This window comes from Sinocyclocheilus rhinocerous, unplaced genomic scaffold (genome assembly GCF_001515625.1).
Source record: "Sinocyclocheilus rhinocerous isolate Xijiao unplaced genomic scaffold, SAMN03320098_v1.1 scaffold2596, whole genome shotgun sequence".
Lineage (NCBI taxonomy): Eukaryota > Metazoa > Chordata > Actinopteri > Cypriniformes > Cyprinidae > Sinocyclocheilus > Sinocyclocheilus rhinocerous.
The window spans coordinates 260,426-276,039 of NW_015623452.1; the positions used below are offsets into that span (position 1 = coordinate 260,426).

At 39.0% G+C, this 15,614-nt stretch overlaps 1 protein-coding gene across 1 annotated transcript; it reads right to left on the reverse strand.

Moving 5' to 3' along the window:
* Window positions 1-6: 6 nt before the first annotated feature.
* LOC107742244 (E3 ubiquitin-protein ligase MARCH7-like) lies at window positions 7-14,996 on the reverse strand. The gene is made up of 12 exons (XM_016555170.1): window positions 14,915-14,996; window positions 11,766-11,962; window positions 9,508-9,657; window positions 8,965-9,121; window positions 8,667-8,837; window positions 6,530-7,186; window positions 5,838-6,285; window positions 3,478-3,647; window positions 2,916-3,019; window positions 970-1,071; window positions 762-810; window positions 7-303 (listed from the first exon to the last, which is right to left on the reverse strand). The coding sequence occupies exons 2-12, from the start codon at window positions 11,946-11,948 to the stop codon at window positions 209-211; spliced, it is 2,286 nt and encodes a 761-aa protein (XP_016410656.1). The 5' UTR covers window positions 11,949-11,962; window positions 14,915-14,996; the 3' UTR covers window positions 7-208.
* Between the last annotated feature and the right edge of the window lie 618 nt (window positions 14,997-15,614).

Consider the following 15,614-nt stretch of genomic DNA (forward strand, 5'->3'; position numbering starts at 1 on the left):
AAAAAGAAATGTAATGAAAACTCCCATAAACTTTGTAGAATTATCTGCATATTATGAAAGCCTTGTGATAGGCTAAGAACAGTGGTTACACTGCCAATCAGACATTGGCTAAAGTCACTTCAAGCAGGAGGACACGGGTCAAGAACAGCAAGTGGGAGGAGACTGAGACAGACTGCTAAGCCACGCCCCCTTCCTCCCTGCCAACACATTAAACCTGCTCATCATCATCATCCTCCAAGTCACAGAAGTCGATGGATGGTCTGCTGTCCTCCGCCTCATCTTCATCAGATTCTGCGTATGAACCTTTGAGTCCAAACATAAGAGATATGCAGAAACATTAAAAACCAGAAGGGGAAGAGGGAGGAAGAAGAAAAAAAGCCAGAAGCCACCTTCTGGTGGAGAATTAAACATAAGCAAGCATTTTTAACACCAAGGAGACACTGGTAATTCCTTCTATGCATTCAACAGCCAATTATGACTCACTCTGTTAGTTCAATAAAAACAGATGTAGTAAATGCCATGCAAATAAATCTTAACATTTGCTTACACTTAACTTTATCCAGTTTTTTATTTTTAAACTAATGCAAATTTTTGCTTAAGTAATACAAGCACCAGAACAAACACTAGGTTCTCATCAATACTTACCTTTGCTTTTAAAATAAGTTGATATCGATTATATCAAGATTAATATACATGAACTGACAAGATTTAAGGGTTTTATGATGCAGTACCAAAACAAATGGTAATAATTCATAACATACTTTCAAGATTGTCCATGTGCTCGTGTAGAGTTCTCGCCAAGTTGAAAAACTGAGCGAGAGAGGGGAGAACGTTTTGATTTTCAAATCACAACAGCTTATAATGAACACTTTCATATTGAGTGACGCACCACACGAGTCAATGCACTGAACTTGGACATGAACTAAAGGACAATGAACAAAGCAACAGGAAAGATGCAGAACGTCTTACCCCAGCATCATTTACTGCACCCAGGACATCAGAAAACCTCTGCTCACACAGGTGCAGGAGCACCACCAGATACAGCCCACAGCTGATGAACTCATACTCCGACTGAAGAATCAAACACACAAATATGAAACTAAAAGATAAAATTAAAAATATAATTCATGTAACTCAGGGGTGTCCAAACTCGGTCCTGGAGGGCCGGTGTCCTGCAGAGTTTAGCTCCAACCCTAATTAAACACACCTGAAGCAGCTAATCAAGCTCTTACTAGGCATACTAGAAACTTCCAGTCAGGTGTGTTGAGGCAGGTTGGAGCTAAACTCTGCAGGACACCGGCCCTCCAGGACCGAGTTTGGACACCCCTGATGTAACTGATAGATGTGACATTACTTGCTTTAAAGTCTTTAAAGATGTTCCTTATTCCACAGACTCAGTAAGGAGTCTGATCAACAGGGATGGGATTTTAAGCAAATACTAGTTCTGATTCATTGTTTTTCTATATAAATGTGCTAGACAGATGTGGAGCTCAAGTTAAAAAGTTGAACATTTCTAGATTAGCATTTTCCCCTCATTCCTTGACCCTGTGTTTCACATTTTTTAATGCAAGAATGCATTCTATGTGAATGAATCTTAGTAAGTCAGTTTACACCAAGACAAACGCTCAGGGTTACAATAAACATTTTAAATTTAAATGGACTACTAATGCATCTGATCAGGACAACTCGAACGTTGACATGCTTGTCAGTTTTTTTTTTTTTTTTAAACCGAGAGGGGTTTATATGAAAGCCCATTTCCACCACTGAATAAAGCAGCAACTTTTTTCATACAATTCTGACTTTTCTTCAAATTTAGAGATATAAACTCACAAGTGTGAGTTATAATGTCAAATGCTGAGGGGGAAAAAAATACTGATATTTTCTCAGAATTGCGAATTTCTCACAATTCTGACTTAACTCACAATTGCATGTTATAAAGTCAGAATTGCGACATATAAACTTGCAATTTTGGGGGGGGAGTCAGAAATGAGAGTTTAAATCCTGCAATTGAGTTTCTCTCGTAATTGCGAGTTTATATCATGCAATTCTGAGAAGAAAAAAAAATTGCAAGATAAAAAGTCACACTTAAAACTATGGCGACCTGGTGGCGCTTATAAAAAGAGCATACAGTGAATAGCAGAGGAAGAACCCAAAACTGATTCTTGTGCCTCTGAACTGCTGTATTCAGCATTGTTTGATAAACGTCATAGCAAATACAAAAACCTCAACATCTTTTTTTGAAAAGATGCAAGTCTTTTTGACTTCCTTTCTTCTTTGTGAAAAGTGAGGGTAAGTGTCAGAAGTGCTGCTTTTTGGTGTGAACAAGCCTTAATTCCATGTAATAATTCTTGTTCCTCAGAGATTCTTTAAAAACCATAACCACACAAATTTGTGTACAGGCAAGTATGTTCTGACCTTAAAAAAATGAGAGTTTAAATCTTGCAATTGAGTTTCCCTCGTAATTGCGAGTTTATATCATGCAATTCTGAGAAAGAAAGAAAATTGCAAGATAAAAAGTCACAATTAAAACTATGGCGACCTGGTGGCGCTTATAAAAAGAGCATACAGTGAATAGCAGAGGAAGAACCCAAAACTGATTCTTGTGCCTCTGAACTGCTGTATTCAGCATTGTTTGATAAACGTCATAGCAAATACAAAAACCTCAACATCTTTTTTTGAAAAGATGCAAGTCTTTTTGACTTCCTTTCTTCTTTGTGAAAAGTGAGGGTAAGTGTCAGAAGTGCTGCTTTTTGGTGTGAACAAGCCTTAATTCCATGTAATAATTCTTGTTCCTCAGAGATTCTTTAAAAACCATAACCACACAAATTTGTGTACAGGCAAGTATGTTCTGACCTTAAAAATAATAGGTAATCTAAATGTGCTTTATTGTATACATATTGGGTTGACACACTTACCCTTTCATGAGATCTGTAGAGCTCATTGATGTCAAAGTTCTCAATGTTCAAGTGCAGTTTTTCCTTACAAAGTTCACAGGTAGTGATGGCTTCCAAGTTAGAACCTGTGTATGAAAGTGCACATGTACTCAATATGAATGGAAAAATAGCTGCATTCATCTCTTATTAGCAAATGTAGCCCTCAAGTTTTTGAACCCCAGTTTACTCAAGTATTCTCAAAGTAAATACTTTGGTACATAATTATGGTTGTCATTCTGAACTCTACAATGCACTGCCACAGCATTCTTCCATAATGGCTTGTAGCCTCCTTCCTCAATGTCAAAAGTTCTTCAGAAAAGTTCAAAAAACAGACAGTTAACAAATGAGATTCTTCACAACTTGACATTTCAAACGTGTGCTTTTTATCAGTCTGCTTTCACACCGTGTTATGCATCAGTAGTCCTGAACTGCAGGAAATGAACCCCAAATCCTCCTGGTCCATTCTCGGTGCACATCAAACAAATGAATATACACTAATATAAACACCTAATTTACTCCTGCCCTCAGGAAAAGACATCCATACCAGAGCTGATTTTGGAGCGGAGCCATTTCTTAATGCAGTCCTGGTGCACATATTGCAGGCTGCCGGTGCACTTGCAGGGCTCGATCAGAGGGTTGGAACTCGACTGCTCCCCCATCTGACAGATTCGGCACAGATCACCTTCCTCCTCATCGGAGTCCTCCAACAGCAGGCTAAAAGTAGGAAGAAGGTGCGGTTACAATCAGCAAATTTAAGTTATGAACATCTGTTCCTATTACACTAAGGGTGCCCAATCATTCATAATTTAGACCCATTTCTACTTGACCATAACTGAAGCAGCTAATCAGGATCTTCAGGATTACTAGAAACTTTCAAGCACATTTTTGAATGTTTTTTTTTTTTTTTTTTAATTTTTGAATACATCAACTAATGCTTCAAGCATGACACTTCAAACCATTGTTTTGCAACGAAACCAATTTTTTGTTGTGAAAGATGCCCTCAATTGTTTTGGATGCCATTAAAATGAATAGCACTACTAAAAACTGTTTAAAATCACGTATGCATGTACTGAAAATCCAAGTGCTAATTCTTTTAAAATGACCAAATTCACCTTAAAATTACCATAAACAAGAAAATTAGGAGTTAAGACGGTCACATTTACCATTGTTGCGTGTTGTTCTTTTAATCTACACGACTGGGGATTATGCGTGAGGGCAAAAGATTTCCCCACGCAGATTTAGCAACGGATTCAAGTTGCTGCACTGACCAACAGAAAGCAGCTTGATTTAAAAGCGACTTCTGTGGGAATTCATACGTCGCTACATTCTTGACAACTGACTTTGTCTATGTAACTATACCTTTACTTAGGGCTGGACTATATGGCCTAAATTTATATCACGATACACTTCTGAATTTTGGTGGACACGATATACTTCCGATGTCGATATGAACAATATAAAAAAAAAAGCCTTAGAAAAACATTAGTAATAACGGACACGTGCGCACCTAATTTATGACTCCTGTATGTCACTATAATAGCCTTTACTTTGACTACAACCGTCATCCATCTAAACTTTACTAGAGCGACACGACACTGGCTTGCTTCATATAAAGCCGAAAGCTGTAGTTTGCATATGCTAATGCAGCGGTCGGGTGTTTTGAGTCGCCATTCAGTCTGCATTTCACACAGCTCGATGAGAAACGGCTTCAGCTGCTCCGAAACAGTTATGTATGACGCTTACACTCAGGGTGCGAACACAGTGTCTAGACCGGACGCGAGCAGTGAGACGCGTCGCGACAAAAGACAGCAGAACCTTATCATCAATACAGTCTACACTGAATGCGAAATTCCCAACAGCAATCGGATTCCCCGTTCTATTTCTGACGTAGTCCAAGCTCTTTGCAACGGCCGCTTTGTTGCTTCAAGCAGTCACATCCACGGTGTTGCGCCGCGCAGCATCCAGTGTAGGAAATATCACTGATTATAATCAATGGGCTCTATTGTCTTTTTTTTGCTTCCGCTCGCTTCCTGTGTAGACACGGTGGCATGCTAATCACTTTCACACTAAATATACTTTAAAACACCAGAGACCGCTTCGATAAAGATTTAACATGCTGAACGCTAACCTAACATACAGGCCTAAATATAAACCATAAATGTTTAAGAATCACTTCGGATACCTCTGGGCGATTCAGGATCAGGTAGATCAACCTGATCTGAACGCCAGAAAACTACTAATTGGCCAAAATGCTTCGTTTGACTTTTCGGAGATCATCTGCTCTTCCCTGTGGATTACCTCTGACCTACTTTGATCTGAATTTCTGCATATTGAATTTTAGAATATTGAATTTGATGTTCCGAATTTCTTCTTCATCTTGAAAACTTGAAGCTGTATTTTTAAAAACTGGATATTTGCGGTCAAAGAATCCAGAACAAAAAATTCGCTATTTGAAAATGCACGTCTATAAAAAATTCTGTTGTGTTAAATTTCAAATGTTCAACATTCAAGTTAAAAAAAATTCAAATTCAGAACTGTTAAATGTCACATAATATGCAGTTTTGATAAATGCCACATTCAAAATTATACAATACAAATTCAAACAGTTGTCATATTATAAGCTCCATAGAGTTGCTGCAGAAAATAGAAAAAAAAAAAAAAAGTGTTGCTGGAAACAGGCTTATTGAACATGCAAATTCATTCTCTGCCACCAGGAGGCGCTTTTGGAACAGCTGTACACAAAGCACTGGTAATGTATATAGAAATATCTGAAATGTTTAAAAATCTATCTCCCTTAATGAAAAAAAAATTATATCGCGATATATTGAATTATTGTCCAGTCCTACCTTTACTGTAATTTTTCACCACAATAACTAAGTTAGAGAATTAAAACTGCCCTCTGACCTCTCCTGAATCTTTCGCAGTCTCTCTGGGTCTCTGGAGGGGGCGGGCTTGTCTTTCACCTGCTCATCAGTTTGACTCCTCCCTTCTGCTCCCACTTCCACACCAATTATCATATTCTCAGGCATACGGAAGAGCGGCCTGGTCATCACCCTGCCCATGCCATGGCTCAGTCCTGCCAGACGGGCTCCGTCCTGCAGTAGCGATGCAGAGAGACCAGAGGCTCCAGCAGAGGGTGCTGCTGTGGCGCCCTCTGAGGACTCATCTTCATCATCGTCATCATCATCATCTTCACAATCCGTGCCCCGGTCAGGTGTTTTACGGCCATCACGGTCACCAAGAGGGAATTGGGGTGTACGATGAGGGTCCATGCGGGCGCTTTCGTCACGCCCTTCCCTCCTGCGACGAGAGAACAGTGGGGTACAGCGGTTCCAGTTCAGCCAGGACAGGCCTGAGACCAGAGGCTCCAGCAGAGGGTGCTGCTGTGGCGCCCTCTGAGGACTCATCTTCATCATCGTCATCATCATCATCATCTTCACAATCCGTGCCCCGGTCAGGTGTTTTACGGCCATCACGGTCACCAAGAGGGAACTGGGGTGTACAATGAGGGTCCATGCGGGCGCTTTCGTCACGCCCTTCCCTCCTGCGACGAGAGAACAGTGGGGTACAGCGGTTCCAGTTCAGCCAGGACAGGCCTGCCGTAGATCTGAGCGATTCTTGTTCGTGCTCTACTACATCAGCTCTCTCCTGGACGGGAGCGAGAGATGGTCCACGTCTGCGCAAGAACGAAAACGCCTGAACGGGGTCAGAGTTCCTCAACTCTGCTTCCAAATTTTCTCTGCTGACTAAAGGAGGGACTTCAGAGGGTGGGGCTTCATCTGAGCTTGAGTCATATGACCGAGAATCAGAGGCAGAGCTGACGGTAGAGTTTGACTCCTGACTGGAGCGTCGGGAGAAAAGCCGGGATAGCAGACGCCTGGTTGTTCGCCTGCCATCCGAGTCACCGCCATTCTGAGCAGGAAGTGGAGTGGGGGCGGGGCTAGAGGGCGGTGGGCTGGAGCTACAGCCAGTAAGGGGCGTGTAAGGGGTGGAGATCCAGGATGAGAGCTGGGATGGGTCCGAGACAGAGGCAGAGGTTCTGGTGGAGCTAGAGCTGGAGCGTGGCGTATCACGAGAGAACGGACCAGACTGGTAATCTGAGGTCAGCCTGTGGGAGCTGCGCTCCAGAGGAGAAGGAAGGTACTCGGCTGAGATACGGCGACTAGATGAGTCATTCTCTCTGTGGGATGAATACTGGCTCTCTTTGGGTCGAGCACCTTGTGCATAGGTGGAGGTAACATGCTCCGAACGGTCTGAAGCACAAAAAGAAAGGTAGAGTTACCATGATGGGCTACAACATGCCAGTAGACCAGTGGTTTTGGACCAGAGACCATTAGACCACAGTCTCTACTAATGAGTAGGGCTGGGTAAAAAAAAAAAAAAAATTCGTTATCTCTATTAATCGATTCTCATTTTTACGGAACGATATCGATTCTTAAATCCTAAGAATCGATTAGTGTAGCCTGTTTTTAGTTAATGGATGGAACATTGAAGGGCACTTCCCATTCAATAAATCGCAATAAGCATTGTGCTTTGGTACTTTTAATATGAAACAAAGTATCAGATTTCAAATTCTGTCCATTGTATTGCAGTATTCAAACAATAAATGTCGTTTTGGCGCTGTTTAATGTGGCGTGACAGATTGCTGTAGCGCCTCAGTTCAACAGATGCGGCAGCTCGAGGCACACGTGAACGGATCATCTCCTTCACATTAATACCAGTTTCAGCACAAAATAAACATGACTAAACATCCGAAGGCAAGTTAAAAGAGTACAACTTTACAATCCATATCCTGTTTCATGTAATCGCTCAATCAGTGTTGCAGAGTAAAGCAGAGTTTCCTCCACGCAAAGACTTCAATATAACGGCTTGTAAACAATGTCACGTAACATCACATTTACCTTAGAAAAACATATTCGGTGACCATAAACTCATTAGACAGATAGAAAAATAAACTGTAGAGAGGGGCATTTTGCTAAATATATGCACCATGTAACATTCATTAAAAATTTGACTGTTCTTCAATGTTTAATTTATGTTTGAATAAATCCATCAAGTTATGACAGCCACCATTTAAATGTTTATATTTCAAAAAAACCTAATGAGCTGATCAGGTGTTAGATTAAGGAGATTTTTAACTCGTCTCCAGGTACAGGGCTGAAAGCCACTGCAATAGGCTACGTCCACATTCATTTGGATATCTTGAAAAACAGCATTTTAGTTTCAAAACGCCCTCAGTTCACACTAGCATTTTTAAACATTTTCCGAAAAGTTGCTCGTTATATAATATAATGTTAGAAGAAATGCCAAGATATCCGTAATAAAAAGAAGTGAACTCTGCAACAAGTTTGCAATAAAGCATTACCTTCCCAAGTGTTCATAAAAATAAAACCGCCACTTTTGGGGAAACCGAAATGGCCAGATGACCAGAATAACATTTAGGATGCTTTAAAACTATTGGCCCAATCCAATGCAAAATTTTCAGTCACTTTTTAAAAATGTTTGTCTTTGTACTGAATTTTACATAACTTAATATTACATTATGAACTAATAAATAAAATAATAAACTATAAAGCTCAAGCAAGCATTTCATTCAGTTTTCATTCCGCATTTTTAGGCAATATCCCAACATTTTTATAAAAATACCAGTACAGAAAATGGACTACAACAGCAGGACTAGACTGGTAGTGGATGATTGTGTCTGTGTAAATGTGAATATATGTGTGCACATACACAGTGAAGATGTCAGCCCACTAGGCCGGTAACTAGACTCCCTCAGTGAGGTCAGTCCTGAATCCCCCCTCTTCTCCAAATCTCTGCGGGCCCAAAGACCCTCTGATGGAGTTGTCGAAGATGAAGAGGATGATCTAGATAAAGGACTGATGGAGGATTTCCATGAAGAACCTAAACACAAGAACAATGCGTTAATCCACCATATATCCATACATTGATAAGACACCCAATATTAACTACAGCTACAACATTTTAACACTTTTAAATATTTTTGCAACTACTTGTTACTGTGACATACTTCCTAAATTGGAGTAGAAGCTGGCAGGTTTAGATGTGGAAGGGGATCTGGAATATGCTGCTCTATTTGTGTAGGAAAGTTTTGCTCGTTTAGACTCGCTGTCTTGGGATGTGCCAAGAAGTCCACAGTAGGTTCCCGGTCTTCTCTCAGAGTCGGTCTAAAATGCAAACACACAGAGGCAGTCAGATGTCATTCATGTCTGGGTTGGTTACTAAACGGACTCCAAGATTCTTGGACTGTTCACATCGCAAAAGGGCCTTCAAATCTGATTTTTTTGGTAAAGTTGTTACATAAATTTGAATGCATGTAAACATCACAACAAATTTCATACTTGATACACAATTATGTTGTGCTACTTTATAAAACTAAAAGAACTTTGGACATCCAATCTTATATCTATGCCGTAGCATTAGACACTTTCTCATGGTTTAAAATATATGTTATGCAATTAATGTAATTCTTCTTCTTCTTATTATTATTATTATTATAATAAAACCCCTTTATATAACTTGCATATACATAATTTATACACTAAATATTTACAAGTCTGCCTCGGTCCCCACTGGCAGATTCTGTCCATGTTCGATCACAGGAAGATGACGAAGACAGAGAGACCGGATTAGAGAGCTTCCAGTTGGAGTGACGGCTTTCAGTTGAATTGTAACCTCTTGTTGAGCTCAGCAGACGGGAGCTCTAGAACAGACAGGAAACATGAGAAATGAACACACAACATGTGAACGTTAGAACATGTGACAGGAAGAGACGCTACTATCATTGAGTCATTCAACTACTGTTTGTTCTACATCATTGAAGAGATACATGGGCCAATATCCAAACTTAAACAGCCAAGCACAAAGCCTCTGCAAATAGTTTTCTTCCTGAAGCATATGGGTGGTTTGCTGCTTTGTTAAATCCCCTGTGGCAAACTATATACGGATGAGCTGATGGTGGCTAACGTGGTTTAATGTGCACTTCAGCACTGCCTAATGTAGTGATGTAGCCAAGTTCTTAGATGTGATCTTCAAAACACACTCTGGGAGTCAAAAACAACTCTGGAAGTTTCAGTAATTTTATCTAGCGAGACAGACCTTGACAGGTTGACGAGATACACCAGAGCCAGGAATCTAGTGTGCACTATAAAAAGCCCAGTGAACCGAAGCAGTGTAACACGAAGACCTTTCCAGAGCCCCAGCAGTGCTGCGGAATATGAGATGCTAACAGAGATAGCACACTAATCTCCATAGTGCCTCTCTCGTGCTTCGAGAATCTTCATGAAGTTTTACTGACTGAAGGGGTGGAGAAAACAAAAACTTACACAGTAATGAGAGGAAGAGAAAGAGAGAGGAAAAAAGAAAAAAAAATCCCTTCGGTAAATATTTTGCTATATATTGGAGAGAGCCAAAAAAATAAAATTAATTAAAATTAAATAAAACAAACTATTACAATTGTTAATAACAACAATACTAAATATTAACATCAATATTATTATTGATAACCCCCAGAGACCCAGCATAACAGAACTGTAATGATTGCATAAAGCAATCAAATACCTAATTTTCACTAAATATGGGTAAAAACTACACGTAACATTAGCGGACGCTGACATTTATCTACACTTCTGGTGGGGGAAAAAAAAATTGCATATTAACTCCTTTAGCTTACTAAAGTCATGCAAAACCGCACTGACCAGATGACAATACTTAACACTTTTAGAACAAATTTATCTAACTTTTCTATTATATCATATACATGTCTATAAACTCAAACTAGCCAAATATCAAATCTCAATCTGGGAAAAAAAAAAAAAAAACTTCGCAAAAACTGTTGGTGTGGGTGGTTAAACATTTGAAATATTACACAAATTATATAACCTTTATAAAAACAGACAAATGTATAAAAACAGAGAAACTATAATGCATAAGTGACTGTAAAATATGCATCGGAGTACAAGAGCAGCATTTTGAGATTTGCTACGGACTACTTTTTTGCTTGACCATCTGGCTATTTTTGTTTTTAGGCAAACCTGGCAATCCTTATATTGGGCAAAAAACCAGCCTACTCAATAAGTGGTACAAAAATACTTAGAATCTTTTCCAGCCATTTTCTGACCATTTTGTCAAAGTCTCATTAATATTTTTTTTAATTCAACTAAATATCACCACATTATATTTAAAATATGCTTGTTATAAAAATTACAGTTTTTGATTAAGCTCAAATAATGAACCTTCATTATTTTTCAAGACTGCACCATTACTGGTTGAAATATTAAATTTTTCAACAAAAAAAAAAGGGTTCTGAATTATTGTGAATAGACAACTGAGGTGATATTTTGCAACCCTAACTGCACATTGTTGTATTTTGCCTAATTTTTTTTTAGGCAAAAATGTATTTTTTTTTATTCTAATTTAAATTTTGCCTAAACAAAACCGTTTTTACAACTAATGGCTTCATATAGATAAGAGGCGGGAAAATTAATATCGATGCTTAGGTTTCTTAGGGATACATATGATTGCCCCACATGCTTCCATTTAATCTAAAAGAAAAAGTCAAAGTTATTTTCTGAGGTAATCAATATTAAACCACAGATGCTGTCGACAGAACTACAAAATCTTTATTGAACCCAAAACACTCCTTTAACTATGCCGGGTTACATAGAAAAATAATATGGATTTCTGGGTGACTGGTTCAACAGAAGGGGCTGACGATTCAGTGATGGCAGTCCTCTACCGAGAGAGACTTAAGCTGCACTACCTGTGGATGTGAACGCAAACACTACGGAAATGAATGGGTCACTGTAATACCTGATAGTCGGAGTCTAATTTGACAGAAGCTTCTCTGCTAAAGCAATCTCTTCCCAAGACGCTCCCTCTGCCATAGAGCCGACTCGCACTGAGCGCTGAAGATGAGGAGGAGAGGGAGGAGGGCGATGACAGCGAGGAAGAGCTGGAGACAGCAAAAGGAAACCGACGAGACTTCGAATCCATCTCTAAACTGCACCCTGAGAAACAGAGAGACACACAACGTTACAGCCGCACACCCATGACAGCAGTCACCGCTAAATTCCATTTAAAAACAGGACTGGTGGTAATGAGATGTTTCAGGCGTGTCTTTAGTCATGTACTTCCATAACCTGTCAAGCATAACAAGTTGCCTCCAGCAGTATGATGGTTTTAGAGACATAGTTCACCAAAAAATGAAAGATTCTGTCATGTACTCACCGTCGCATTGTTCCAAACCTGTTTGACTTACTTTCTTACTGCTTCAGACGCCATTTATCGTAATTACATGTTAAAGTACTATTAGCACATTATTAAAGGTTTGCAGAAATGAACATTCTGTCATCATTTACTCACACTCATGATGCTCCCAAAGCCTGTAAGCCTTCCGTTCACCTTTGATACATTATTAAAATATATTTTTAATCTCAGCAGTATTTCCCCAAAACTCTCAAAAGTCCATGCAACCAAAATGTGTACGCTTCAAAAAAAAAAAAAAGTACACCATACAAATGGCTTACAGCACTTTAATCTATTTATTAGAGGAACAGATTTTAAATTTAGGCTTTTATTTAAATATAAACATTGATCAACGCATTGAGCACACATCAAATATGGTAAACATAAGCTCAAACATTTTGTTTAAAATGTGAAAACCAATCAAATTTGTTATTTCTTGTGCATCACGCAAGCAAGCCACTGTGGTTGAGCTTCTGTTTACTGTATTTGATGTGCTCTGTATGTGCATTAAACAATGTCTAGAAGTAAAAACCAAAATTATATCCGTTCTTCAAAATGATTGGGTCTTTTCAAAAGACTTACACCGCTCAATTCATTTGGATTAATTCTACAATCTCGATGTACTACTTTAAGTGAGCACATTCTGGTTGCAGGCTTTCAATGGATGGACAACAATTATGGATCATTTATTTGAGTAAATGACGAGATTTTAATGTTTGGGTGAATGATTCCACTTAAATAAGAAGCTTTATTCTCCTGTGTTTCGTAAAACAAAGTCATATGGGTTTGGAACATCATGAGGGTGAGTAAATGTCTACTTTTTTCAAGAGTAGAGCAGATACACTGAAGAAAAACAAAAAGCAAAACTGGTTATTATCAGTCTATTGGCCCAGAGCACAGTCTTAAATGCCTGACATTACCAATAATCAGTAACCCTTAGAATACAAAAGCCACTGGCACTGACACAGACAGTAACGGACCACCTCAACCTGTCATTTTATATCATAACACATTTTCCTCCCCTCAGTAAACCTGCATACACATCTTCCTACAGCACCCTTCATCAAGCCCTCTATAAATACCCACCCCTCTACAGTAGAGTATCAAAATAGCACCTTCCTGCAATGAAAGCTCTCTGCTGTGTGTCAAGCTTTTTCCAAATCACATTTGCCAAGTGAGAACACTGCTAAACTTAACCTGAAGGCACCAAAGCACTGCTTCAGTCAGGTGTCAGACAGAAAAAGAGCAAGTGAGAGAGGGGCTATTGCAGGCTTAAGCCTGTACTTGAAATATATACTAGTTTAGATACAGAATGTTGTTGAGAACATATATAGTAGGCCTCAAAGTTTAGACACTTAAAGCAACAATTTTATTGCATCATATCATATGAAGTGGCTTGCTGCATCTCTTGCATCATTTTAAACTTTCTTCTGAATATCTGTGCTGCTCTCTTCCACACAACAAAAGTGACAAAAAAAAAAAAAACTAACAACTTCTGCATTATGGCTCCAAATTATTTGGAATATATGACAGTTTTGTTTGAGGACGAGACCAAAATTTGCCATGGCCACTATTCACATTCATTTTATGAAAATGAAAAGCTAAGACAGGCTATAGTGAACTTATCCTTTTCTGTTTGACAGAAGCAAGAAACTCATGGGTTTCGAAAGACAAGACTGTGAGGAAATAAGCATCCATTTTCTTTCAGGGTATTTTTCATAGATCAACATTTGCAAAGGTACTAAAGGTGAATGACAAGCAGAATTACAGAAATACATTAACATCAGGGCGTGTATGTAACGAGAGGCAGAACAAAAACACCCGCGTGAAACCCTGTGGCTTTGTTTGCCGATTATGCAACCAGTGCTGGAACACTTTGTTAAACCCAAGCTTGTACACTCAACAAAAAATCACACAAAACAGCACACTAATAAAATGAGGAGACATTTTAAGTTAATGCCTCTATGCAGCTTCCTCATCTTGAGGTTTCGAAATGTGTTTAGCACATATGTGCTCTTCCTTGATTCCATGTGCATCAGTTAGCACTTCAAATATTTGTCAAAGGGTGCAAATTTGGACTATTTTGAAATAGATTCGAGATTACATTTATGGTCCAAATTTTCGATAATAACAGTGACCTGATAAATGTCTCTCTGGCCTCCAGGCCACAATGTTCAAGTCCTTTTTGTTGCACTTGCATGAACTTGACAGGACACAAACAGCGAAATTTTGATTGTAAACCACAGCTGATGGCATATCAAATAGGTGAGATGTCAGTGATTTGCATTAGCTCAGCATAGCGCTCGGGTTACAAGCACATTAAAAAAACAAATAGCTCGCAGAGGAGGTAAACACGGAGTATTTATCCTGTACAAAAGCTTTTGCGCCAATAAATCATACGGATTTAACTCAATGCATTCAAAAAAGGACATGTTCATGAAACGCGCCACTGACCCGTTAAACTAGATGCTCTAGGTTGCATGTCATCCCAGGAGTCAGTCGCATTAATAAACCAGCACTCAGCCAGATGTCTAGGCCTTGTTTTTGTTAGCCAGGACACTTCGTAACTACACCAAGAATAAAGCTCGCTGGGTAACAGAATGCAATTAAATCGTAAGCGTTTATATTAACACTCAGCAAACGCTACCCGTTAAAACGCACCAATTTCTCCGTGTTAAAATGTTCCGATTGGCATCACTTCCGTGTGAACTCACCTCTGATTTTCCGTCTCTCTGCCTTTAATATTAATGGCGTCCGTGTGTTGATATAGGGAGGGTCACGTGGTTTAAAGTGTAAACGGACACCCGCAGGAAACGCGTACGTTGCTCACGGCGGCTGATTGTCAGCTGCCCCAGCCAATGAATGACAGTGTTGCGAAATACGCCCCGCCCTCTTTTATATGCTGCACGTAAATTACATAGATATTGTCCATGGTACATGTGTTACATGTGTACATGTGTTAGGTTGTAAAATCCAAAATAAAATTAGAGGTTCTTCTCGAACATCTCCATTGGCTCTATTCAGCAAGATAGCATTTGCAGATGATGGAAAATATATAAATACAAACTTCCCTGAAACCGCTTACGTTTATTTTTTTTACGTTTTAGTTAAAGGGGTCATATGATGCTTTTTTAAAGATCATTATTCTCTTATCACATTTTGGTGTAATATACAGAAATGTGTTAAGTGTTCAAGACCTATTTTAATATTGGTGAAAAAAATGTATTTCTTTGATACACAAATGATCTTGGGGGAGAGAATGTAGGCTAGCCTATAATTTAATTAGGTGTATTCTTTTTATAATTTGAAAACCCATTACATTTAAACTTATATTAAAACAAATGCAATATATATTTTTCTAAATTCCATGTATATAAAAGTAGCCTAAATTTACTAATACACAACTGAAAACAC